Source organism: Pieris napi, chromosome 12 (assembly GCF_905475465.1).
Source record: "Pieris napi chromosome 12, ilPieNapi1.2, whole genome shotgun sequence".
NCBI lineage: Eukaryota > Metazoa > Arthropoda > Insecta > Lepidoptera > Pieridae > Pieris > Pieris napi.
The window spans coordinates 2430450-2458012 of NC_062245.1; the positions used below are offsets into that span (position 1 = coordinate 2430450).

Genomic DNA, 27563 nt, shown 5'->3' on the forward strand with positions numbered 1-27563 from the left:
TGTAAATTTTGTTTAAATCTGTTTAATAGTTGTCTAAAGTAATTTAATTGTCTTTGGTTACATATAAAAGTTAGAATTTGGGCCACCGACGTAGTAAGTAGCTCATATGCTAAGTAATGTTTATTCACATTTCCGGTTGATGTTTAGAAACTGGAATTGATCGAAAACCGAGCTGAACACGTGAAAGTGCGTTGGCGATGCATTGTTTCCACGACACATGACCGCTTCGAATAACTTCACAAAGGATTACATAAGGCATACTAAAATGATAAAGATATATATTTATTTATTATTTACATAAATAAAATAAAACTTAACAACTGCTCAAAGTTAATCTACTAACATATTTTACTACTATTTAAAAAACATCATTCCATTACACAAAATTATTTATATATTTCAGACTAGAAATGTCATATAAGAATCATAATTAGATAAGTATTTATTACCTTTAACTACTAAAGAGTTACTTGAACTACTAGTTACCTAATTTGACTACAATTCAAATAATAAAAACATCTAACATTCGTATCTCACTCAAAATATACGTAGTACTCAAAAAGTACGTCAAAAATTACGTAAACGAAATTCCTTAAAACTTTTTATTTCGACTAAACATCATGTCTTCATCATCACTTTTCCTTTAAAAAGATCCCAAATATTTTTTTAAAATATATTAATGAAGAAATTCCTCAATTTCTCTACAATCATTCTGAGCCGTTCAACTTCAACCCGTTCAAGTGTCAATACTACATAGTATACTCTGTAATACTTATCTTTAAGCGTATCATATAGCGCCTAGTAACAAATGTATAGTCCTTTTCACGAAAGAAGTCCCCCAGACGCGGCGCTGCAATCGCATGACGTAATGTTGCCATTTATGAGTAAAAAATTTACCTATTTTATTTACATTTAGCAGATGTAATGTATCAAGTAATATTATACTATATTACAGGGAAAAGTTGAGAAAATAGGGTAAAGAAAAGCATTACAATTTTTTATTCAGAGTTTTATTGCATAATTGTTGGGTTACAATTTTTTTCGAAGTACACACCGCTGTTATACCTTCGTTTGTAATTCTTGTTACAGTTATTTCTGACACACCTGCAATTAAATTATGAACAATTAAAAATAATAATAACTTTAAGTTTATAATGCTTATGTAATATATGTTTTAATTTCAGTTACCTAGTTTCATCACGTTATGTATTTGTTGAATTTTGTCGCAAAAACGAATTTATATCATAAAAGTCCCATCAATACAGCAAAAAAATATTAAATGGCAACTCTAAAAAGTACCTGTTATGGCGGCAATTCTCTTCCGAACATTGTTTAGTTGTATTAAAACACCTTGATTCTTATGTTCCGCTTCACAGAACTCTTTCACCTTTAATATCATTTCTCGAGCCGAACTTTTTACAACTTTTGGCATTGTAATCAATCTTTAAAATGCACTAAGCTAGTTAAAAATTCACAAAAATCTACCACAACAAACGAACTTGATAACATCGACGAATGACAACATTGCCGACCTGTCAAATTTAGTTCCAAAAATATCCGCGGGACTTCTTTCATGAAAAGCACTATAACTAGAAGCTCACATAATATAACATAATCACTATGGTCATTCTTAAGGTTATTCTATAATCTATTTAGAATTTTAAAAAAATAAGAATAATATTTGTCCTGAATGTCATTTCATATTTCAAATACTCTGTGGTAATATTTATCTTTTTATGAATGAAAAAAATTAATTTGTAGTCCGCCTATCGCCTATCACGTCTAAATCAATGATCATTATGTATTTTTAATTTTTAACTTAATTTGTACATATTTATAAATGGTAATTTGAATGTAAGTACTAAGTAGCAAAAATATTATCTACTTCTTTTTAGTCTACTTGTGTTAAACTTTTTATTTTAATTAATCTATCTCTCATCGACTAAGAATCTGTCTCTTTGTCAAATTAAAAATGGTAGGGCTCAAAGCTTTAATAAAAACTCTGATATTAAATTAGCTTTTTGGTAAAAGGTATCTACACAAATTTAATTTGAATGATCGATACAGATCGCCTTTCGCTAGTGAGTCGAGTGCCCATCTAGCCGTGTGTAGCATCTAAAAATTCATGACGCGGCGTCAGCGAATGCAGCCGGTCTCGCGCCATCGGCTAATGAGTGTCACGAGGGGGAAGGGGGGAGGTAATGGCGCGGCGTCGGATGTCGCCGGGGGGTGCCGCGACGATAACAAAATCGCTAGGACGTGGCGCGCGAAGGCGAAAACAAAACGTGGTAATTTTGCGTTCTAGAGATATTTACTGATTAAAATTGCACTATGTATAAACTATAGTTTCTAGAGAGTTTCAGTAGATTGTTAGAATAAACACACACCATAGTTTTATTTCCTCATAAAATTCAAAGATAATAATATACTGTAAGCGCAAAAAACGAAGAACTAGGTATTAATACAGTTTCTGGAATATTATTATTCTATTATAGCCCTTAAAGATCCCAATTTGTAGGATTTTGCTGAATAAAAGTTTTTCTAATAATAATTTATGAGAATAAAGTGACATATCCAATCTTTAAAATCCTTGGGCATCGGCAATGCCCGAAATACAGTGCGGGCGACGCGTCGTAAATCGCGACGCGAGTCGGCAAGGGCCTTTGTGTGGCCTCGACTTGGCACAAACATACCTAGCACGACGGACAGCTATGTAATATACATGAACGCTGAAGGCTACTAGGTACGCGACAAAAACAATTCAAGTTCTTATGTTGCTACTTCAAATAATTAAAACGACTTTGTTCAAAACAGGATTCTCATGAGTCATGTCAGTTGTGATGGTTAGATGTGATTGCCTTCTAGACGATAGATTTTTTCAAAAACATATATCGTTTCTAGTTTCTAGAGAGATAAATACCAACAATGAAGTAGTATTTAGAAATGAAATGGAAAATCTACCGTTGAGCACTTTCTTTTTCTTCCTGTTCTAGAACCTTATCTTTACCGAAACAAAATACTTAAGTTCCGATATTTCGATTCAGTATAAAACATTGCATTCCATAATATTTTAAATAAAGATTGCATATTAACTAATTTTTCGCTGAGAAAAAGTTGAATATTAGGTTACCTACTTTAATAAATGTCATAAAACTAAGACGAAATTCGTAGACAGCCCCGAGACGATTTTACGAGGTAAAGTTTCAAAGTTAGAAAAGTAACTTCCCCGGAAGTTGCGAAAAAGTTCTGTCTTTAGAAAGTGGATGCGTTTGGAATTAATTGCATTAATAAAGTGCGGTGTTTACGGGTAGGGGCGGGCGGGGAAGGGGCGAAGGGTGCGGACAAAGGAGAGGCGCGGCCGGCGTCCGGCGATCCGCGACCGGCCTTATCACGGCACTCAGTCGAAGTCCGCGGTCCGCGACGACCGTTTCGCGCCAACTTTCGGTAGTGACGTGATCTGTGTATTCACAAACTATAAAGTGAACACGTGCCTAGCCGCGCAGTGCGCATCAAGCGTTTTGCAAAAATTGCAGTTCAAGTGCGTTTAAAATAAACCAAAACGGCTGACCTGTCGAGAATTGTAAACACAACACACGTGCCAGCTCGCAAGTAAGTTTGTCAACATTTCTCAGTTCTTGGACTTGTTTAAGAGTTTTTAATTACATTTTTTTCGAATTTCGGTAAAACTTAAAAAAATCGTTGTTAAAATAGAGATAGTGTTTAAATGCGGAATATCAGAGATTTCAAAGTGCAATATATTTTAAGCTGCATTTACCTATACGGAAATAAATTTATGTATTTTTATCCGAGTTTCAGTTTAAAAGTTATCAAAAGACTTTTTAAGTAAAGACTTTGTTGTAGTCGCGATTACTCAGTAGTATAGAAAATTCTGGGGTAATATGTCTAAATTATAGGTACCTAAGTATATTATAATGATTAAAAATATATTTTATTAAAACTTAATATAATAAAAATAATCACTACAGTTATTTCTTGGTCGTTGGTGAGACCTAAATTTTTAATATTGGTACAGTACTTATAAGTGCGAGTTAGTTTTAGTTTAATGTTTTTTATAAGTTATGAAATTTTTATATTTTTATAAATTGTCTCTGCACAAAGACATATTAACATTACGATCTACTCTAACTTAAGACTAATAAGTAATTTAAATCTAACCTAATTGACTAAAAAGTATATTTTATAAGTAATCTAATTTAATAACAAAGTTAGGTTTTTAAAATAATTTCAACTTCATACGTCAAATAATGCGTAGAACGTTTTTTTTAATACCATAATTTCTGCACCTTTTATTTCCACTCGTACCTATAGCGGTATAATTAGAGAAAATAAAATCCCACAAGTAGTTAGAAATATCTAACTACTTGTGGGATTTTATTATTTTTCCCCATTGTAAAGTCTTATCTATTTGATAACAATTGATTTCACCTCCAAAACCAAGTAAATTTCAATACTGTCGTGTTATGATCAAAACAAAATACACAGCTATATTGATTGTCGTGCGATTATAACACTCATAACGCCATCTATCGCGGCCCAGCGCAAACAAACGTCACAAGGTCACCATGTCAACGACCCAACAACTTTTGCCGCTGAGTGTTGTCGTAGGTCATAATTTTATGACTTCTTTTTGTTTATCTTTTTCGTAACTTTATCGTCATATTAAAACAATTAAACTTTGGTTCCGATATCATTTTGTCTAATACAAATTTGGCTGTAATAATAATATAAGTGCTTTCATGTGGTGTTAATTGTTATGACACATTTTAAAAAGTTCATTGCTCAACTAGACTGGTTTATAGTTTAATCATATGATTTCAAATATATTTTTAAATATTGTAAAATTATCGGACAAAAGAGCCAATTTTTTTAATCCGTGATATTGCATTAATTATTCGTTAGTTCTTGTTATATATTAAATCAAAATCATCTTTTAGTTATAATGCGATATATTTTTATTACACAATACGCTCGCTTGTTGCGGTTTGTTAGCACATAGATTTTGACATTGTAATTAATTCTATATTGTTTTAATTGTTACAGTAAGCGAGAGCCCAAAATGAGTACAAAGGGCAAGCGGCCGATGCGTGCCCTGACCCCTGGAGATAAGATCGAAGCCATTCAACGAGTTAATGATGGTGAATCAAAGGCTTCAGTTGCAAGAGACATTGGCGTGCCCGAATCTACTCTTCGAGGCTGGTGCAAGAATGAGGACAAACTCCGTTATATGACTTCGCGTTTGTCATCACCTGAAACTGATAAGAGCAATGATGGAGAACCCCCAGACAAGAGAGCACGAACGGAATCCCCGACTGGTCCCCAATCACCTGCCACTGCTGGTCTTGATCTCACTTCTTCCGTCAGCGTACCGCATAGTGTATCTCAACCGATTCCGCCTGCTGATGCACCCGTCGAACTGACCACTAAACGTGCTGAACCCTCTCCCCCGCCCCATGCCCCTCGTGACCGCCGCCCTGATCCCGGAGCCAGTGTCTCAATGAGTGCTATTAGCCCACTATCCGGTCTCGGCCACTTGCCGGGCCTCGCTCACTCACATTTAGGACTGAGCTTTAATGAAATCGCAACCAACTTAACCTTATTAGCTCAACTGAATCCTGGCCTATCAGCTCTATCCGCTCAGCCCGCAAGTCGTGCTTTACGTTCAGTACGCTCCCCCAAACCTACACATAACGGTGTCTTAAATCTCAATGACAACAAACATCGTAGCAAATCAAGTCACTCAACGGATCACTACAGACACAGTTCCAAATCAAGTCACCATGGTGTCCCACAGAATCCTGCAAATCAGCCCGTTGACGATACACTGTGGTATTGGCTCAAGACGCAGCAAGCTATGCTCGATCTAACTGCACAAACAACAGCCGCTCATCCCTTACAATTAAGTAAGCCTAGTGAACCGACATTACCACCGAAACCCGTTGCCCCCGCGCCTCCCATCGGCTCCCATCTTGACTATAATAGGAATTCTTGGTTATGGCAATACTACAAACAATTCGGAGGGGCCATGCCATTACCAGAAGATAAACTTAAGTCAGCATCGCAGGTACCAAGAGACAAAGCAGCAGAAAACATTCTGTACTCCCATTTAACAAAAGGTAAACCAGAAGAACACATCGCAACTATAACACCGCCATCGCCACCGAGACACCATCAGGATCTGCAGAGAGTTCCAGACCATGAGGAAACACGCTTGCCTGAAGCGGAAACTTTAACGAGCCCAGAACTGGGTACTGAAAATAAAGAGCCTGTGTCTGATAGAAGCTCGGAGACTGGCAGAAGTCAGATAAAAGCTCGGACTGTGCTCGACAACTTACTGTTTAATAACTCAAACCAACCACAAGGAAATGACGATGCTAAAATCAACAGTATGTACAATGGCGGATGGGAGTCAGGCACCGCAGAGGCGCTAGAACATGGGGAGAAATTCTTAGCGTGGCTAGAGGCGAGTGGTGACCCTAGCGTGACGCGTATGCACGTGCACCAACTGTCTGCCCTGTTGCATAACCTGCGCACGCGGCGGGCGGCCGTGCCCGTTGCGCCCGCTGGGACCACCGATGGCGCACGTCGCAAATAAGCGTCCAGACGGGAACGCGCTCGCTACAGGGAATACATCAATTACTTTGTACATAGTCATAGTTATTTCGTCGCCAGTAAGCGTTCACTTGTGATATGTGTAGCCAAATTTGCGTACATTTTTTCTTTGTTCTAAAAGAAAAGCTATGCATTATCCTTTATTTTAGAACTAAGTTATAGATAAGTCGATTCTGGCGCTGTTCTCTTAAGCTTTGTCGAGTGTAAACACTTTTCACTGATATCAATTTTATTATAATATAGTAGACAGTCAGCATAATAAATCAACTAAACACATTATACTTTTCCATGCACATAAGCTGTTACGTGATTAGAATAAGTAGTACTGGTGTATGTTTCCACTTGAATGTTACATTCCTAGCAAAACTATTGTAATAGTCCAAATCCCTGTGTTCTACCTCAAGTCGTATCTATGCTAAGTCACGGCGCTTTGATCGCTTCATTATTTGTATATTGTAGCCGAAAGAGGAGTACAAAATCTGATTATAACTGTTGGTTGGGTGAGTAGATACCAAATATCGAACGTATAGGTAGTAATCAATGTGCCAATCGTGCGAGAAACTTGTTAAGATTTAAATATTATTATTATGTTGATGATACGCAGGTAATTGTTTTTATTGCTCAGTATTTTATATGGTAGACATGTGTCTCGACTCGGAATTGTATTATATGTTAACTTTAACAGTTAAGGATACTGTGATCAAAATTATAAATTATTGAGAGATTATTAATATTATAAGAACATTCCTATGAATAGAGTGTATTATCTTAATGTTAATGTCCAACTCCAAGGAGATGGAAGTGTCATTAGAAGAGTTCAAATCTCTATTTCTTTTTCTCTATTGTTAGAATAGTTAACTTACATTTCGTGTTGATGGTACCTTTTAGCTCCACTGAATTTTTCGAGAGATTGATATTTTGTACAAAATTAAGATTATAAATACTCCTAACACAGAGTTTGTGAACTTGAAATGTTAAAGAAATAAAAATGATTGAACCTTAACTCTGGATTTTATTTGTCACTTAATATAAAAATATTTTGTTTTTATCCAAGTAAATAATAACAATTAACTGTTTTTTTATAACCTGCTTATAAAGTACACATAGGTAAATTATTGATATACGAAAGCGGAAACCGCTAATAATAGTATGTTTTGACTTTTCTCAAACTTTAAAGACAACACTATTAGAACGACTGGCGTCATCTAACAAATGCAGAGAAAACAACTAAGAAGAGCCAACATTTTTACATCTTCGAATTATCACTTAATACAATTTTAAATAAAGTTATGTTACATTTAATACCAAATAAAAGGCTGAAAATAAACCAAACGTAATAATTTCAATTTATTTAGTATTTAAATATGAATATATTCTAGTCCTCCCAGTGTCATCTAGCGAACATTTTACGAAACAATCTACATATCATAAAGCCACCTACATATGTAGGCCTTAAGTAACGTAAAGTTCTATAACTTAATTGTAAGTTTCAATAAAATAATTACTCACGTGCAGCATTGGTTTGTTGAGCGGTTCGAAGTCGAAATAGTCCGACAAAAATGCTGCCACTCCTTGCCATGTGTTTGTATCGGCGTAGCACAGCTTTGTTGGACGAATAGTGGTGCATACCATTTTCTATTAAAATAGGTTCTATTAATTTTTTAACACATAAAATGGAAAATTTTGACCTAGGCATGCAATTAAGAAAGCGTTTCTAGCTTTTTCCAAGCCAGCAATCTCGAGTTTGAAGGGCCTTAAATTTTTATGAGATTTGCTGAACTATGGACAGAATGTATGAAGGCTGGTAAAGCGACACTGGAAATTTTGCGAATCCCTGAACCACCATAACGGATGGGTAGGGAAGCTTGGGTCCAAGATTGCTCGTTCAGCCTCATATTAAGAAGTGATTCTAAGCTTATTTTGATTACGTCGTCTACTTGTGTCTTGTCGTCTTTTAAAATACTATTTTTGATGGAAATTCCCGCTTAAAACAGCATGCTCATTTGATATTAAGTTATACCACTGCCGACAGACGCTAAATGGTCGCGAAAGCATTCTGGACCTTTACGGTACTCTTTTCTGGAAGAGAGAGTCAAATATGTATGTGGAATAAGTAAAAGAGTTCACGTTATGAATAAAATGTAATAAACACTGCTATAAAATCTTTACATAAACGACTTTGATTGTACGGTCTAATTTTTGTACTGTTAGTGCTGACCTCTATACGTCGACAAAAGAATGTTTGATAATGAAACTGCTATGCAGTATTGATTAGACTCAAAAGATGTCGTTTATAGGCAAACCATCAAATATAATACAGAGCCTACTTAGTCTAGTCGACAAGTTGAAAATGGAACAAAATAGAGATACTACTCCTAAAATTATGTGCGATAGCTCATTGGATCCGGAATGACGTCTAGAAAAATGTGCTAAAAGCGTGTATTAGCACATAAAAAATTGCAAAAGTTATAGACCATTAAAGATGAAAAAATAATGGCATTTAGTTTTTTGCCAATATTTAATAAACTATTAATATTTAAGAAATTTCAAATAAAGATTCTGAAAGAAGAGGAAATTTCCAATAAAAAACTCCTGACTCCCAGAACTCTATCTCCATTATTTATAATGTTAATTTAACGCTGAAAAAAGGTCTGCGGGTGACATTTTTAGGATTCGCGCGTGGCGTCAAAAGCGACTACGGCACATTAATTAATTTATTTAAGGTATTGAATATTTTTTTTTAAATTTGAAAAAATTATGGTGTGTTCTGAACACTATAATTAATTTATTCCCGTTAAAAATTTTACTTAAAGTTAATTTTTCAACAAGTTAAATAATTGTTAACTAACGAAATTTTCTCGAACGACCGTCTTAATTGTAAGTGAAAAAAAATGTTTAAATAATGGTCGTAAAATATTTCGCTTCGAAGAGCCTTTCTTACATACATACTTAACAAGATCGTGCCATAAAAGTTAAAAAAATATTTATACTTTGTTTATAACAATTTTTTTACTTAAACAAAAACTTAAAAATCCATGTAATGATGTTAAAAAAATTTTTTTTTTTCCTCAATCATCATATAATCGTTTTTTTTATTAATACAAGATATTTATTAATTTGCAAAAAAAAAATTCCCGCCATTTGTTGATAATTTTTTTTTAAACAAATTGATTAAATCAATATTTTAAAAAAAAAATTTAACACAACTTTATTACATTAAAAATTTTATGATTTTTAAAAAAAAAAATTTTCCTTAATAACAATTTTTAATTGTTTATAATCGTTTTTTTTAATTTTCTATTGTTTAAATAATTAGTTAAGAATTTTTTTTTCCTAAAAATCATAATTGACAGTCTTCTATAAAGTAACAGAAAAAAAAATTTTTTTAATCAACAATTCTATTGTTTATTAACTTACCAATTTGTTATAAACAAATATTCAACTTTTGTTTATTTTTTTTCTAAAATTTCTAAAATTAACAAAAACAACCATATTATATAACAAAGTATAGAAAAAAAAAATTTTAATTTTAAATAAAAGTAATATTCATGATAATCAAAAAATTTACAAAAAATGTTTTTCTATACTTTGTTATATATATATGGTTGTTTTTGTTAATTTTAGAAGTTTTAGAAAAAAAATAAACAAAAGTTGAATATTTGTTTATGACAAATTGGTAAGTTAATAAACAATAGAATTGTTGATAAAAAAAATTTTTTTTTCTGTTACTTTATAGAAGACTGTCAATTATGATTTTTAAGAAAAAAAAAATTCTTAACTAATTATTTAAACAATAGAAAATTAAAAAAAACGATTATAAACAATTAAAAATTGTTATTAAGGAAATTTTTTTTTTTTTAAATCATAAAAATTTTAATGTAATAAAGTTGTGTTAAATTTTTTTTAAAAAATATTGATTTAATCAATTTGTTTAAAAAAAAATTATCAACAAATGGCGGGAATTTTTTTTTTTGCAAATCAATAAATATCTTGTATTAATAAAAAAACGATTATATGATGATTGAGAAAAAAAAAAATTTTTTTAACATCATTACATGGATTTTTAAGTTTTTGTTTAAGTAAAAAAATTGTTATAAACAAAGTATAAATATTTTTTTAACTTTTATGGTACGATCTTGTTAAGTATGTATGTAAGAAAGGCTCTACGAAGTGAAATATTTTTACGACCATTATTTAAACATTTTTTTCACTTACAATTAAGACGGTCGTTCGAGAAAATTTCGTTAGTTAACAATTATTTAACTTGTTGAAAAATTAACTTTAAGTAAAATTTTCAACGGGAATAAATTAATTATAGTGTTCAGAACACACCATAATTTTTTCAAATTTAAAAAAAAATATTCAATACCTTAAATAAATTAATTAATGTGCCGTAGTCGCTTTTGACGCCACGCGCGAATCCAAAAAATGTCACCCGCAGACCTATTTTCAGCGTTAAATTAACATTATAAATAATGGAGATAGAGTTCTGGGAGTCAGGAGTTTTTTATTGGAAATTTCCTCTTCTTTCAGAATCTTTATTTGAAATTTCTTAAATATTAATAGTTTATTAAATATTGGCAAAAAACTAAATGCCATTATTTTTTCATCTTTAATGGTCTATAACTTTTGCAATTTTTTATGTGCTAATACACGCTTTTAGCACATTTTTCTAGACGTCATTCCGGATCCAATGAGCTATCGCACATAATTTTAGGAGTAGTATCTCTATTTTGTTCCATTTTCAACTTGTCGACTAGACTAACTGAAATACATAACAAATCACGTCTGCTACACTAATTCAAACTGTCTAGTATTGAAATTAATTAATTAATAACCATCGTTATCTTTGAGTCTACGAACTACTGCTAGTCAATGTGATAGTAAGAAATTCAATCACTTTGTTTACATCTATAATATTTATTTACCTATATGTATTGTCTATTTACTTAGTTGCATCTAGGCTATACACCTATGCAGGGTTACATAATAAATTACCTGTAAACCGCACTCATTTGGCGCCTGTAACAAAAGTGGTTTCCGTAATTTATAATGAAACTGAAACTGACGTCGAAAATTTTCTGCGTAGGCCAAAATGAGCCTTTCCTTATTATTATTGGTGTAATAGCTTTTTGGGAAACAAGTTCTGGTCTCAAACACGGGTTCTGTGATTTCGGGCCAACACAAATTAACAATGCCGAGTTCGTAAATTGCATTATTCAAAGATTGAAGAGTTAATGGTTCTAATATGTCTTTTAGACTAAATATGTTTGGTGGAATCTCTTCGATATCATTTTCTTCAACGGGTCGATTGAAAATCTCACTTCCAATAGCTTCGTTTACTTCGAGAACTGTATCGAGGGTCTCCAAGTCGGCTTTTTTTTCTTTGTCAGCAGATGTTTCAGAAATAGCTTTCACGGTACTCATTTTAATTCACTAACATAGTTAATAACGGAAATATTAATGTTAATATGGTTATTTAATGTAAAAAATATTGACTGAAATTTTCAGGATTTCAGTTGCTAGGTAACTTGGTCAAACTGTTTACTTGGATAATAGTTATTGGCGCCTGCCACCTTATTAACTGCAAATACTCTCGATACATACTTGATAACATAAAAAAATTTATAGTTTCCAGGCGGTCCTTTGAGTAAGAATCTGATGATGGAAATGACAATTTTTCAAATTTTATACATTTTGCAAGCGTTGTTTTTATTGTGACTCGCGCATTTGCTTTCGGGAAACATAATTTTTCATATTCAGGGAACACCTTTACATATAACATTAAAGTTGATAATAACTTTTTAACGCCTATTTGTATTACACACATTCCTTAAAGTGAGGAATTAGTAGGTGTTATGGGTGGTGCATATGCTCTAGTATTGCTAACAGTATATTGTGTAAATTGTTTTGGGGGGAAGCTTCAAGACGTGGGGATGTGACTGCTCCAGTGCACGTAAAAGACAAGCATTATGCTGTAGGACATGCAAGCAAGGGACATGATTTTGATGAAAAATAACAAAAAATAAAACATCTGGCTGATTTACTAGCCCATTGTAGAACTTACTCCATTACACAAGAAATAATAAGACATGTATGGGCATAAAACTTTAGCCTGGCCGGTAGACAGATACAAAATTATTAAATTTGAAGTTGACAGAGGTGGTTTGACAGTAGACTTTAAGTTGAACTTAAAGGCTAGACTAATTTTCACTTTTCATTTTCCAATAATCAACAAAGACTTTTTAAAATTTATATTACGATGTTTCTTAAAATTTGTTTAATTGTATATAATAACGTACAATAACACTTTAAAGATCCATTTAAACATGTTTACGCTTTAACACATTTAATTTATCAGTGTGACAAATTATTTTTATTACCAATATTCCATTCAATAGATTATTTACCGTGTTATTTAGGTATTTTGTCGTTTTCGAATAAGATTATCGTGCGCAGTCGTGTTCAAGCTTCAAGGTACAAACAACGTTTAAACTTTAAAGTCAAGGGCGGAAGGACACAATGGGCAACAAATCATCTTTATTATTAAGGGAAGAAGAAATTGCACAAATACAGGAAGAAACAGGGTGTAAGAACTTTGATATCCAATAATTATTAAAATAAATATTTCTTAAACGTTTTAAAGTAATTATTCTGTTTTTGTTATAGTTACTCCTAACCAAATAGAGCGTCTCTATTCACGATTTACGGCTCTGGATAAAAATGATTGTGGTACGTTGTCTCGTGAGGACTTTCTTCGTATTCCCGAACTCGCAATTAATCCATTAAGTGAAAGAATTGTGTCTGCTTTCTTTGCTGAGAGTCATGATGATCGAGTGAACTTTCTACAGTTTATGCGAGTATTAGCTCACTTTAGACCTATAAGAAAAAACAGAGCGAATAAACTAAACAGTCGGGAAGAAAAGTTAAGATGTGAGTATATAATTTGTTGAGTTTTCAATTTATATCTTTGTTATCTATTTAATCCAATATGCATTATCATTTGAATTTAAAGGTTAATGGTGTATTTGGGTATAATTTTTAAGTAAATTAAAATAGCTTAATCATTTATTAATATACAAAATGTAACTTTTCAGTTGCATTTTCAATGTATGACCTAGATAATGATGGTAAGATATCACGAGATGAACTTCTGGCAATACTTCACATGATGGTTGGCGTAAATATAAGGTAACTAATTGTCAAAGTTTTTGTTATGAGGCTTCATGTTACTCAAGTATTAAAAATGTAGGAGTAACATTTTTTATTACTACTACTACTTACTAGCAACTTACCAAACTAAGGGTCTATTTCACAATGTACGGATAAGTTCTACATAAGTTCCAAATTAGCTATTTACCTATTACTTATTGGTAGGATAAACACTATTGTTGCGTTTCACGAGTCACGACTGTCAGATAGCGCTATTTGTCACATAAAGTCCATCATAAGCTATGAGTCCGATGAAGTGACAAATAGCACAATTTATCTTCCAAATAATTTATGGATATATAATATAATATTTCCATACATTGTGAAACAGACCCTAAAGCTAGTTTTAGAAATTTATTTAATCATTTAAAATTTCAGTGAAGAGCAGCTATCAAGCATTGCTGAGCGAACAATATTAGAAGCAGATACCAACAATGATCAAATGATTTCATTTGAAGAATTTGCTCGGGCCCTGGAGAGAACTGATGTAGAACAGAAGATGTCAATTCGCTTCCTCAATTGACCACTAGGATCCTGAACTCTGCACAAATATGTTCTAACTGTAGTGCTTGTGACCATTATATTTAAGTTGTGTACTAGAAAATAGCTTCAATGCTTGTATAACTTTGAGACAAATAAATGTGGTATCATCTATTTTCTTCTTTCAGGTTTCAAATAGGCTTCCTTATACCATCTTTAAAATGTCTCTTTCATCTAATATCATACATAATATTTAATTACAACTTAAATTTTGTTTTTTTTTTACTTTAATAGGATCATAATAATATTACTGTATAGCTTTATTGCAAACGCATCATTCTATGTATTTTATATTATTATAAATATTGTAAAATCTGTAAAAAAAGTAATTGTTAATTTTTTGGTTATAGACTATTTCATCACACATCAAGCAAATAAATGTGTTATCAATATGTTTTAAACATATTTTTATATAATTGTTTTAACCAATGTAAATCAATTAAACTTGTTACCAAAAATTGCATAATATTGTATAATTATTAGTAATTTATTGATGTAGGTAGATGCAATATATTTTGTGACTAAATGTGTATTTTATTTGATTTTCTTCAACATCGTTATTCAATAATAATAATCAGGAACAAATTCCTGACAAGAAGGAACAGTCCTCATCACTCATGTATGTATGTTTATAAAAAAAGCATTGTAATGTTTCTGCATTTATGTTAACACCAATTGGAATGCAAGGAATTTTATATGAAATCCTACTGTAAATTAGGTAAATGAAAATATTCCTCAAATCTTTGACATACTCCCCAGTACCCACATTAAAAATATGATACTACATAAAATAAAATATGTTTATTATGGAACATAAGATACAGGTATCACTTATTACACGTCATTAAATTTGAATAGGTAGACATCCCTACTCATCGGCAAAGACAGAGGGTGTAAGGCCGAGAGAAAAAAGCCGGCGTAAAAAACTCTCGGTACTATAAATAGCAAATCAATCATAATGAAAGTAATTTAGAACAAAAAACTAATGGCGCTTGTAACTTTTTAGGACTAGGCCTCAGATGTTTGTTTCGTGATCGATTGTTTTCTCTTAATAGGGAGGGCGACTCTTTGGGTCTAAAGCACGCCGGTTTCATCACGATGTTCCTTCGTCGTACGAGCGAGTGTTAAATGCGCAGATAGACAGCCCATTGGTGCACGGGGGCAGACGGGGTTGGAACCTACGACCTCAGGGATGGGAGACCCACGCTGAAGTTACTAGGCGCGTGTTGTTCCCACGAGAATGTAAGTGCGTCCTCCTATTTCACAATGCCTCCTGCTGACAGAGGATAAGTCTTTGTTTTGTGGAACATGGTGTAATGGTTGCAGCTCCTTATAAACGTTGTGTAAAAAAAAAATACAATTAAAACGAGTGGCGGAGAGTTTATTTCCAGTTCTTCTCTTCCGTTCTACGCCCTCGATTTGAGAACTGGCAGTAAATGTAAAATTAGAAGCATTAATATGTATTTCTTTATTGACGAGTAATAAGTGTAAATTTTTTACCTATTTCATTAAATGATTTTTTACTTTACTTACCTGTTCAAAAGTGATTGATTTGAGAAATTATATTTAATACAAAAAGGTTATAGCAAACAAGGTTCCATTACAACTATTTATTTTTTATAATTACAAGAATGTTACATTTAATATGTTTATAACAGTAAAATTTTGGATAAATCATTTACATACATTAACTTTATAAAACATCACCATTATCTCTTCCAACATTTAGAAGAGTTAATTCCAAATAAGAGAAATTAATTCCAATTGCATATTGATAAACTTAAATTTATAAAACTAATTACTCAGTACACATCTCAAAGTATATATGCGACCAATACACTATTATAATATCAAAAACATTTTGTCCCTTTTATGACCGCTCCTACTGAAAGGGACGGCAATCAAATATATTTTTTTATTAAATCGGTGAATTATTATTGAACACTTTCTTATTAAATGTATCAGAAGAAACTAGATTAAATCAGAAAATACATTGTCGTTTAACAGGTCAATGCCTTGCAACTTTTACCAGCTGAAAAAAAAGCTGTTATAAATATAAATCTTTTCCTGCTAAGCGGTTGAAGACACCGCTAACTTCTTCAAGTGCTCCATGAATACTTGCAACGAAACGTCATCCGTTAGTACAGGAGCCCCGCCATCCTGTAATACATTTAAAATTATCCATTTCATAATATTCACATATATATTTAAACATTAAAATAGCACCACTGCTCCCAATAAAATAATTTAATGTAATACGTATATATATTTACAACTAATAAGACAAAAACTTTAGAGGTGTCTAAGGGACACCCGGATGGAACGAAATTCCTTTCGATTAATTTATATGTTAATTGGTATCATAACAGTATGATAGATTTTCTCGACACCAATCTTACGACGAAAAAAAAAGCCAACATCACGAGGTGTTCCCAGGCGGTCACCCATCCAAGTACTGACCTCGCCCGACGTTGCTTAACTTCGGTGATCGGACGAGAACCGGTGTATTACAATAGCAAATAGCAAAAAAGTGTCGTGACAACTTTTCGTAACAATTTTTTCCGTCTAGCCCCCTTTCACAACGCGCGATAAGGAACTTCGTTCCAAAAATAAAATCAATTTCACACGTAAGCAATTAAAAAACAAACACATATAACATACTAAGTAAAAATCATGTGGATTAGTACATTAGAGTTTGCACTATATAAAGCTTTTAAAATTGGACAAATTTTTAATTATTTTACATCGTAATGAGATAATAAAGTAATGTAAATTAATTAAAAAATACGTGCACAAACATTAATAGTATTAGTAACCCAAGCCAATTAAATAAAATGGTCACACTACCGCTGATGGAATCGGCATCGCCTGCGTTTCGTCGAAACAATGATGAAAAAGAAAAAAACAATATCAATTGTCAATTCAAACCATGCTTCAATAAACAATCGTGCTAAAGACGCAGCCACAAAATTAAATTCAATTGTTGCAATTAAAAGAATTCTAATTTTTATATTATTAAAAAACTATTTCTACATTATTAAAATTCAACTCACCCCTCCATATGCATACATGTTGTTGTGTGTCTGCGATGGATTCACTTTTGACAATAAGAATCGTGCCTGTAATAAAAAATACATAATTAACTATGTATAAGGTAGGGGGCCTCATTACATAGCCTAGCGGTCTTATTAAGTGGCAGCTAGGTGAGGGGTACCGGGTTCGATTCCCGGTTCGAGGGTAAGTTTTAATTTAATTTAATTTGTTCTCGGCCTTTGGGAGGGTTGTGCGGTACCGGGCGAGTGCCTAAACCGTACATGGAGGATATGATCGAATTTCTAAGGCAAAAAGCATGAATGATAAAAATCTCATACTTGACGCTGGGTAATGCACAAACCATGCCAGAGCCATAAAAAAAAACTATAAGGTAAAGAAAAACAGCACAGCATCAGCACGACATAAAAATCGTAATTCGGTTATTTGCCTATAAAGGAAAATTACCACGAAAATAGATAAAGAGATTCGTTTGTTTTTTTACTTATGAAAGAAAGAGACGGGAGATCTAACGGTACTGTTTGGCTCTCTCAAAACTACGGTAGTTCACCACTCATAGTAATAGCAACACTGAAATTTATTTAATGTTGTAGAACAAAGCAACGATAGCCATTTATCGTCTATAGCTTATGTTTATAAAACATTTGCGATGTCCTCAATTCTCAATGCATTGTGGCGGGTTCTTATTTGTACAATCGCTGTTTCATGTACGTTATCTCGAATAAACGCACACGGTCAACGCATAGACCGCATAAAAGGTTTTATCTAGACACCGAAGATTTAAAAGCAGTTTTCTTAAATAGCTTTGAATATGTGTTTATGTACTTGTTACAGATTTTATATGCGTTTTGTTCTTAAGTGGGTTGCAAAAGGAAGACTTGGACGTGAGCTTGCTAGTAAAACTACAGCGATACAATATAAATGACATTAATAATGAGTAAGTTTTAAATTATCAGTGTAGAATTTTGTTAATTTATTAATCGATGTCTTCGAATTTTAGAGAATTACGAAAAACTTGTGTCCCTGAGAACTTTAGCACACCTCCGAGCTTGGCTAATGATGAAAAACACACACCACTTGAGGGTAAGAACTTCGATATAATATATTAATATTTCCGTTTAACTCATGAAAGTTTGTTATTTACAGTAAGTGGTTTTATAAAGGACAATGCAACATATTCGGGGGTCGAAAAAAATATAGACGCCAAAACTGAGAATAGACGTATTATAGAATATACCAAGGGTCAACCTAATTTAGAAAGCGTCATGAATTTCTGGACAAATATGGGAAAGCGTCTAGATGCAAAAGGAAGAAGTGGTGCTTCAATTGAAGTACATAAGACACGACGCGAGGAGGACAAAAGTGATTTGACTAAAAAGTTTTCAAACGATTTAAATGTAACAGAATTTATGAACAACGTAATATCAGATAAAAATCAACATCATGCAATTGAAATATATAAACCAATAAATGCAGACAAATATGATTTGAATGCGGAAAGAATTGTTGTTGATCATAAAACCGAACCTATTTATTTTAATGTTCAGCCACCGCATTTTGAACGTAACTTAGCTTTTAAAGCGTACGAAAATGTAAAATACGAAAATAACAATGTTAACATACCAACTGAACAGAAAATAGATGATATTTTAAAAACAATAAATCAATTTAAAGCTATGTTTTCCAATATTAATCCACACAAAAATGAAGACATGTATAAAAGACATGATACAAACAAAACTGTTACAAAATCAAAAACAGAGGAAATAAATGCACCCCTGAGCCAAAGTAAAACAGAACCATCACAACTAAATTTTACTGATGAGTTGGTCAAGAAAATTGCTCAAAGTGTCAAAGATATGGTTTTACAAGACTTGCGAAAAGAAATGCAAATAACAACCACAACAACTACACATAAAGGTAATGTATTGTTAAAATTTGATTTCACGTGAAAATAAATTAATGTAACTATTACTGACTATTGTAATTTGATTGTATTTTATGCTTCAGTGGAAACAATTTCAATTGTACAAAAGGATAATTTAAATAATAATGAAAATATTATGACCAAAGTTATGACAATGCTTCAATCTTTGAAACAAACGCAAACGCTTAACATTCAAGAAATAAAAACTAACCAACCGACGCATAATAATCAAGTAAACAATATAAAGAAGTACGATCAACCTTTGAAACAAGTAGATAAAAGCCATCCCACCTATAACCTCACTCCACTGATTCATAAATTTAACACTGAACCTCAAAATGCGAAGCAAAACCTATTAAGACCTATTACATTCCAAACAAATTCTTTGGAAATACCTCCTCTTGGAATACCAATAATGCATGGTCTAAATCCTATCAACCAAAACATAATTGTCACAACCTCCGCACCGTTCAAAAGTCACTATGAAAGCGACAATGGACCAAGTTACAGCGATAGTGCATTGATGAAAGTCTATCCTAAGGAAGTCCTACAAAGTCCGCTAAGCGCTAAATTCTCTAAAAGATCTGATGATTGCCCCTTGAACCATCCCTGTGACCACAAAAATGAAGATGTAATTAGATTCAGACTAAGCAACGACGGCAAAACTAAGTACGACACAGATTATTACGAGAAAATCAATTTGGGAAGAATTAAATCGAATGAGGGATATTCACCGCGCGCTCCAAGATTCCACGAGAAACTGGAACGCATTGATCGATTTGATTTAGGAGAGATGAATGAAGACTGCTGTAGGTATCCAATAACACAGCAAATGGTGGAGTGTTGTAATGAAAAGATCAGATCACGACAGCAGACATCATTAATCAAAAAGAGAGGTTCATACGACGATACACATTTTAGGAACTTTTTGAAAACACAACAAAAGGTCACAGATATGCTCGAACAAATACTTGCCTCCAAAACTAGAGACATGCCAATCAGCGTAGAAACGACGTAATTGAAGAAGTGATAGTGGAAAGTAAATTGAAAATACTAAAATGAAATAAATATGTTTACTATAAGCTAATTGTAATTTAAATCGAAATAAAGAGAAATATTCATCAATATTAATATTTTTTAATGCTTTATTTTTTTTGTTTATTTTATTTATTTATTCTATACAAGATCCTAAATAGAAAGAAGTTGGCGTGGTGGAAAATTATTGAAAAAGGTTAAAACACGATAAAGAAACTAGCAGTAAGTAAGGTTTGGTATGAATATGGGTGGTGCGTTCGAACCTTGGCTTACCAATAAAAAAAATTCTATGTACCGATTCCCTTAAATGACATTTCAACTTAAATAATTACTATTTATGTAAGGAAAAGAAAGCAGATCTCCAACGTGCCTATACAAAATCAATTAAATAGAGGATGGATGGATGCCGCTACAAAACTCCTTTGGCTGGTCGCGATTTGATAATAAAAAAAGGGTGTGTGTACTTATGTACGCGCGTAAGAAGTTATACTGCTTTGGCGTTATTAAAAATTGTTTTTGATTGCATGCAAATAATTAATTACAATTATATAATCAAAGACTGGAAAAACAGTCATTATAGTCAATAAAGTTCAGTTTACATTTGAAAAATTAAATAAATAAATATTTATTACTATTCTCTTACATTAAGTGTAACATAAATTCTATTATTATTCGAATGTTTTTTTTAAATTATGTCCAATGCCGTAACATCTTCCGTGGGCAACTTCATTCTGTTAATTTTGTGTCACGGTGCGCGCTCATCGTAAAATTTCACTCTCATCAATTTTACATAACGCGCCTAAAGAAGTAGAACTTCAAAAATACTCCATCTTTTTTTAACCTTACAATCCTCATAGCTAGGCTGGCATAAATACCTGTGAACCGCCATGCTCAGTGTCAATATATCTTGGTACTGGGAAACGGCTCTGAAGGATCTCTTGCGCATCGTCGACCGGCGCTCGAAGTAATTGGGCGAAGCTTTCATACTCCGGCATGTCTTGGTATCGTAGAGCTCGCCATTGGGCTATCGTCTGTAAATGGATACTTTTAAAATGCAAGCAATAATATCTCAATTTTATTCAAAAGTGATATTACAAATTTGGTTAATTATTTTGAAAAGTTAGTAAGATAATTTTTATTTTATGTTTTATGTAGGACAATCGGTGTTGGTATTATTGTGTCGTTCTATCGCATTAGTAGTAACTGATGTGGAATAAATAAATAAATAAATAATAAAAACTTGGATATTATAATTATTCTATAGCTAATAAATGGTTTCATTGTTTTTAGTATTTCAAAAAATTATTTTAACCAAATTCATCTTATACAATCTATGATTTACAAAAATATCGTGATGTTTTGTACAAAGTTCTGTGAGTGAAATTTCCGTGTATTTTTTCACCTCTACAAGTAGATTATGTCAATATATTTGACATACAAAACTCACAGTCTACACTAAGTCTTGAATGAATCCTAATAAACAAAGTATTGAAATATAAATTAAACTTACGACATATTGTAACTCAAACACGGTACATAAGTATAAAAGATAATAATTAAATAATAAATCTAAACAAAAATTTTACCTCTCCATGGTAAATCAATATCTGGAAGAACGTGTCCATAAGAAGTATACGGTCTGGTTGAATTGACGACGTGTCTAGTAACACTGGCTCGGGTGGACCACCGAAGCTGTATGAGTATAGAATCGGCTGGATCATTATCAACGATTGAGTGAGGTCCTCTCGCATTAACATGTGCCTGTAAATATATCATTGTCTATGGTTCACGCGAGTACAAAGTTGACCATATGTGCTATGAAGCACTCGTTGGAAAAATTTAAGTAATATAAACAACTATTTATGCAAAATCTGAATACAAGGTTTATAAGTCGGATGACAAACCAAAAAACAAGTATTTCGCGGCACGGTCATTTAATAGTAACTTCAGATCATAAATATTATATAAGATAGACTATAATGTCACATTTCATTTCACATTCCATACAAAATTGGTAATAGTCGATCAGTCAATCGTGTCCAGTATTATTTTAATTCACCAATAAACACTTATTGTAGTTAAGAATAATTCTAATTTAAAACAACGAAAATATTCTTCTATATATATATATATTTTTTAATATAAGAATCTTAAAAAAGCTATGCGCTTTATTTATATTGTTTTGTAATTATTGTATATACATAAAATAATTTATGTAATTATAAGTCCTCCTACAACTATTTAATATTTCTTATTTAAATTGTATTTCCGTGTTATAATGTGTGTGCTATGTAATTAATACAAAATTACCTGTAAAAAGTTGTTTCATCTGGCGAGTTGTTGAACATCTGCAAGAACTGTGATCTTCGCAGATGATACATGAACTGCGGGTACAGACTGAAGTTCTCTGATAGCCGGAAGCTGTTTGGATCGTCCTTGGCGTATTCGCCGAACTTCTGGCACTGAGGATTTCATATTTTATACGTAAAAATCTAGATACATGTAGCGATGTATGAGTGCATTGAATAGAACATATTATGTAAGGATATATTGCATCACTATTCGCTGTTCATGAATCTGTAAGATTAGCTTTTAAGTTTTTAGTTTGTTATTAATATTTTTTTTGTATTACTTTAGATTAAGGTTCTATATATATTATATATATTTTTTTATATAACATTTGGTTCTGCACTTCTCGCACGCATCATGTTTTTTTTTAGTTTTTCTCTTTTACAGGGTTGCCTGGAAGATATCGCTTATTAGCGATAAGGCCGCCCGTTGCATCCTTTATAATTTTTATGTATGTATTGTGTTTCTTTTTTTTTGCAACGAAGTGTAAATAAATAAATAAGGAAGCGTTCAAGTATTACGTAACGAATTTGGGGGGGGGGGGTCCTTTTGTAAAACTTTACGATGCGGGGCGGGGATTGAATTACGCGTTATTGTTAATATTATTTTCGACTTTCCAGTACTTTACACCACATAATGGTAACTTTTAGGTACAAAGAGTCACTAGGTGTCCACGAAAAGTTTTACTATACTTGGGTACAGAAAAACGTTACGGCGCGTTACATGGGGGGGGGGGGGGGGAATCAATAAAAAATTGCGTGACGTAATACTTGAACACTCCCTAAACTAGGGAAAAAATAAAAAGTGCATATATCTCCTGCAGATGTGTGTGTCGGCCAAAATGGGACGTTAATATATAGGTTAGATACATTATATTTTTCTGAAAAAGAAATAAAATAAAATATGCCATTTAGCCAATGAAGCAGTAACTATATGGAAAGTGCATCATAAAAACGTACATTTGAAAAATCAATATGTTGGTGTGAAATGCTCTATCTTATTTACTCATAGCAATAGAAAAATTATATGGTAAACAATTTTTATACCACATACAAGTAACTCACCAATCGTATGAGCATTCGATCAAGCCAACGAAGCACATCAGGACCGTCTTCATGATCAGCTCGATATACAACAAGTCGGGCCATAACCACAGCAGCTGCTTCCTGGTCAAAACCAGCTGCTATGTGGGGAAGGTTGACGGCTGGGTCTGCCCAACTAGATATAAAGAATGAGATTAATTTGTTGTAATCATAAATTAATTATTCGAGAATAACATACTAGTAAAAACTAAAAAAATTGTACAAAAAATCGCCTAGTTTTTATCTATTAGTTGTGAATTAATAAAATATTCATGTGCATTAATAAATAAAATAATTAAAAAAAGTAATTTAGATGTTAAAAATACAATGTGGGGGAGGGATACAAATAGCCAATAGCTTTTATATTTATTATTATTAACTAAACACTAACAAAAAATTAGATATGTATTTAAAAAAATGCATGCAAATTAGTTTTAAATATGTGACGGTTTGTATTAATAATGAACATACTTGCGCGCAATAGTGGTAACTCGTATGCGTCTCTGTCCGCTAGAGTGCTGATAGTTGGTGATGAGCTGGACACAACCACGTCCACCTGCTGGAACTGCTGCTGCCTGCTGGCTTACTACCTATAATATTATAAAAGTATTAAGTACTGGCTTATGATACATTTTCAATCAAACACTGTAATAATATAATTTGACAGTGAGATTACATTAAAATAGTGTATGATCTGCAACAGCATCTTTTAAATGAGACATCAAGTTTAAATTGAAAATAATTTATAATATAATAATAATAATTTTTATATTATATATAATTTTTGCATTAGTAAAATAAAAAGTGTAGGATCAAGCAACCTTGACGGTTTGTGTCGCATGTTGACTATTAAAAAAACAATGTTGATAATAATAATGGTGAAAAAAAAGTTTGTACCTCAAAGAATATAGCCATGGTAGTGCTTGGTGTGAAAGTGCACATCTTCCACTGACAAGTGTTACCCATTCCCACCTCTTGATCCGACACACATGGCCCCTTTACATTCAACGACACACAGGAGCCAATTGCACCACTTACTGAAATATATATTAATATATGTAAAGATCTCTTTGTCATTTGTTATATATGTTGTATGTAATATATAGAATGCAGACAAAGAGAAAGGTAATTTTAACATCACATTATTCCAAACTAATATATATAAAAGGGGATGTAAATGTAAAATTTCTAAACATTAGTATTTTTTTGTTATACATATAACAAAACAACTAAATCAATATTTACTTACTTTTTAATTCCCTACTACATTTCACCTCCAAGGTACCATTAAATGCCATTTTATAATCGCCTTTCTGATCCTTGGAAAATACTCTCTGGAAGGTCTGCTTGAACAGGGAGGAGTTAAATGAATCTCCCATCACCATGTGGCCACTACAAGATTAACCATACACATACTATAACTTAGTATACAACAAATAATGTTAATTTATTAACACAATCATCAAATTGAATTATTACAAAATTGTCATAGCTAATTATGGTTTTTACTAGATTTATTTTTTATTATACCTTTATACCTGTTTTGAAGTTTCAATTATATGATAAAGTAAAGTGCCTCTCTTTTAAAAAAAATATGTCAGTGATCTTGTTTAACTTATTAGTTATAAAATAATTAAGTTAGTACCCAGTAGAGTTGCAGCATTGTTTCATTTCCATTAAACCAGTCTGATCCAAAGCACAAGAATAAATATCAATAGCATGACCATTAGTTGCAGATCTGAATGCCAGAGCCTCGTAATGTTTGATGGCTTTCTTCATATACTTGGCATTATCCTTATGGATGTCGTGGTGGGAACGAATGGGCTGCTTAAGCTCATCATTGACAACTTGGCCTGGGCCTTGGGAGCAAGGTCCTCCAAGGAACATCATGATTCTAGCTCCAGTGTTAGGGTAGGTCACTTCTAATAAACCTACAGCTAATGAAAGAGCTACTCCGCTACTTCTCAAGGGACGTTTTCCAACACCCAATGGCCAAGGATCACGACCAAGTTCACTAAGCAGGTCTGTTAAAGCCATATCACACTGCTTAACTGGTTGCAAGAAACGGTGAGCGGGAGGATGTGGTTGTGGTGCTCCTTGCCTTTGTTGAGGGTTTGGTACATTCACTCTACCAATAGACAGTTGTTCTTGAATCTGCTTCGCTGACAAATCTTTTGTACCCTTGAATACATAACACTTGTAGATGCCCTCAGTACCTGAAATGAATCTTTACTGTTTAAAACTTATGGTCTACTATGGTAATATATGGTCTACTAGATTATATAACAAAATTAGATTTCAACGGATATTATATCCAATATAAAATAAAAACAATAGTTTTAAATAGCAAATTGTTTGACAATTAGTAACATTTGCTTACCCAACTCGTGAATTTGCACCATACGGCCAAAAGTAATTAAACCAACTAAAGCATTTTGTGGCATTAAACTAAGTGATGTTTGAAGAGAATCTTTAAGAGCTCCGAGTTCTTCCTCATCCAAACAAGTATCAACCACAAGAAGGAAAATTGGAGGCATGCTTTGAGCTCTTGTTATGGTATACTCTATAGTTGAGAAGTTTGGTATTAGCTCAGCTGGCTGATGTTGTTCAGATATAGCAGCATATTGTGGTGGAAACTGAAATACAATGGTTACAGTCATTTTAATGATTAAAAAAAATGTATTTAAATATTTACACATAAAAGATTTACCAAAAAATTATGCAAGTGATGTTTATAAAATGGGAATGTTACTAACTAGTATAGAATAGTAGCACTATACAGAAGATATTATACTCACAGGATTTCTTTGGAAACAAAAGTTGCAAACCCATAATTTTGCTCTGTAATCTACTTGGCACATAGGATTCAAGACGGCCCGGCATGTATTACGAGTGCACAAAACTGGCTCATACTGAATAGGTGGAAGATCTGGCCGCTCTTTTAACGGCTGATATAAGCTGACTAAGGGCACCACCAGTCTAGTTGCCTCAATCCTGCTTGAAGGCCATACATTCCATGTGAATCGTATTCCGTCCCGATCTTCATTCTGCTGAATGAACTCTTCATACGTGGCCATAGTTTGTATTCTTTATAAAGAAGAAAAACACATTTAGATCATGAAAAATGACTAGTTAAATATGGCTCATTTTGAACTTATAAACCAAATGATACAAACCAGTTTCTCATATGTGAAACTAAAAGAAGTTAAGTAACTAAACAATCTACGCCACACTAACACTTCATTTATAACACTAATATTTATTAATCTTTAATTAAAACACATTAAAATCTAGTTAGCAATCGAGCTGATTTGGCGATTGTCAAATCAAAGACAACAAAACTAGAGAAACTGTCAAATCGCCACGTCATTTTAGGAAACGTATTAACCGATTACTTAATCAATATTATAAAATTATAATTATAAATGTATAATATCGATACATCATAATAAGAATCATTTAAAGTGTTTAGCAAATACTATTTAAAATCACAAAATATCACGTCGAGTTGTACCTTGTGTCCTTGTACGTAAAATCGAAATATACCCTCCATGGGAATAAATGGCTTTTTTATTAAGCCATTTATTATTTTAAAAGAACTTCATTTCATCTTTCAATTAAATGCTACTAACTTTCCTACAGTATTACCTAAACTTAAAGTCAATAGTTTGTTAGCAGTTTTTTAATAATTAAATAGAAGCTGTAGTGCATACCTGTAGAATCTGTGGCGAAAACAG

General features: G+C 32.5%; 5 protein-coding genes across 6 annotated transcripts in view; 3 read left to right on the forward strand and 2 right to left on the reverse strand.

Annotated features, from left to right (window-relative positions):
- LOC125054384 (dynein regulatory complex subunit 7) overlaps window positions 1-12162 on the reverse strand; it is a 124164-nt gene extending 112002 nt beyond the window's left edge. The window contains exons 1-2 of the mRNA XM_047656241.1: window positions 11629-12162; window positions 8140-8265 (exon numbers count right to left, since the gene is read on the reverse strand). Of these exons, the coding sequence (XP_047512197.1) occupies window positions 8140-8265; window positions 11629-12057 (555 nt within the window). The 5' untranslated portion in view covers window positions 12058-12162. The remainder of the gene's footprint in view (window positions 1-8139; window positions 8266-11628) is intronic.
- LOC125054390 (protein distal antenna) lies at window positions 3374-7633 on the forward strand. Its single transcript, XM_047656250.1, has 2 exons — window positions 3374-3609; window positions 5062-7633. The coding sequence occupies exon 2, from the start codon at window positions 5078-5080 to the stop codon at window positions 6611-6613; it is 1536 nt and encodes a 511-aa protein (XP_047512206.1). The 5' UTR covers window positions 3374-3609; window positions 5062-5077; the 3' UTR covers window positions 6614-7633.
- A 669-nt stretch (window positions 12163-12831) lies between the features above and the next one.
- On the forward strand, window positions 12832-14912 carry LOC125054391 (calcineurin B homologous protein 1). Its single transcript, XM_047656251.1, has 4 exons — window positions 12832-13219; window positions 13300-13563; window positions 13728-13821; window positions 14221-14912. Exons 1-4 carry the CDS (start codon window positions 13153-13155, stop codon window positions 14363-14365), a joined length of 570 nt encoding a protein of 189 aa, XP_047512207.1. The 5' UTR covers window positions 12832-13152; the 3' UTR covers window positions 14366-14912.
- A 1065-nt stretch (window positions 14913-15977) lies between these two features.
- On the reverse strand, window positions 15978-27167 carry LOC125054386 (protein transport protein Sec23A). 2 transcript variants are annotated; one of them, XM_047656246.1, is made up of 14 exons: window positions 27003-27167; window positions 26625-26913; window positions 26207-26462; window positions 25472-26042; window positions 25076-25218; window positions 24724-24863; window positions 24298-24416; window positions 23809-23962; window positions 22706-22857; window positions 21982-22156; window positions 21271-21426; window positions 17436-17501; window positions 17230-17250; window positions 15978-16542 (listed from the first exon to the last, which is right to left on the reverse strand). In XM_047656246.1, exons 2-14 carry the CDS (start codon window positions 26901-26903, stop codon window positions 16453-16455), a joined length of 2322 nt encoding a protein of 773 aa, XP_047512202.1. In that variant the 5' UTR covers window positions 26904-26913; window positions 27003-27167; the 3' UTR covers window positions 15978-16452. The 2 variants fall into 2 exon arrangements, with proteins under 2 accessions (XP_047512202.1, XP_047512203.1); XM_047656247.1 differs by lacking the exon at window positions 17230-17250.
- On the forward strand, window positions 17765-20408 carry LOC125054387. The gene is made up of 5 exons (XM_047656248.1): window positions 17765-18191; window positions 18268-18370; window positions 18434-18516; window positions 18580-19353; window positions 19444-20408. The coding sequence occupies exons 1-5, from the start codon at window positions 18083-18085 to the stop codon at window positions 20376-20378; spliced, it is 2004 nt and encodes a 667-aa protein (XP_047512204.1). The 5' UTR covers window positions 17765-18082; the 3' UTR covers window positions 20379-20408.
- Window positions 27168-27563: the final 396 nt, after the last annotated feature.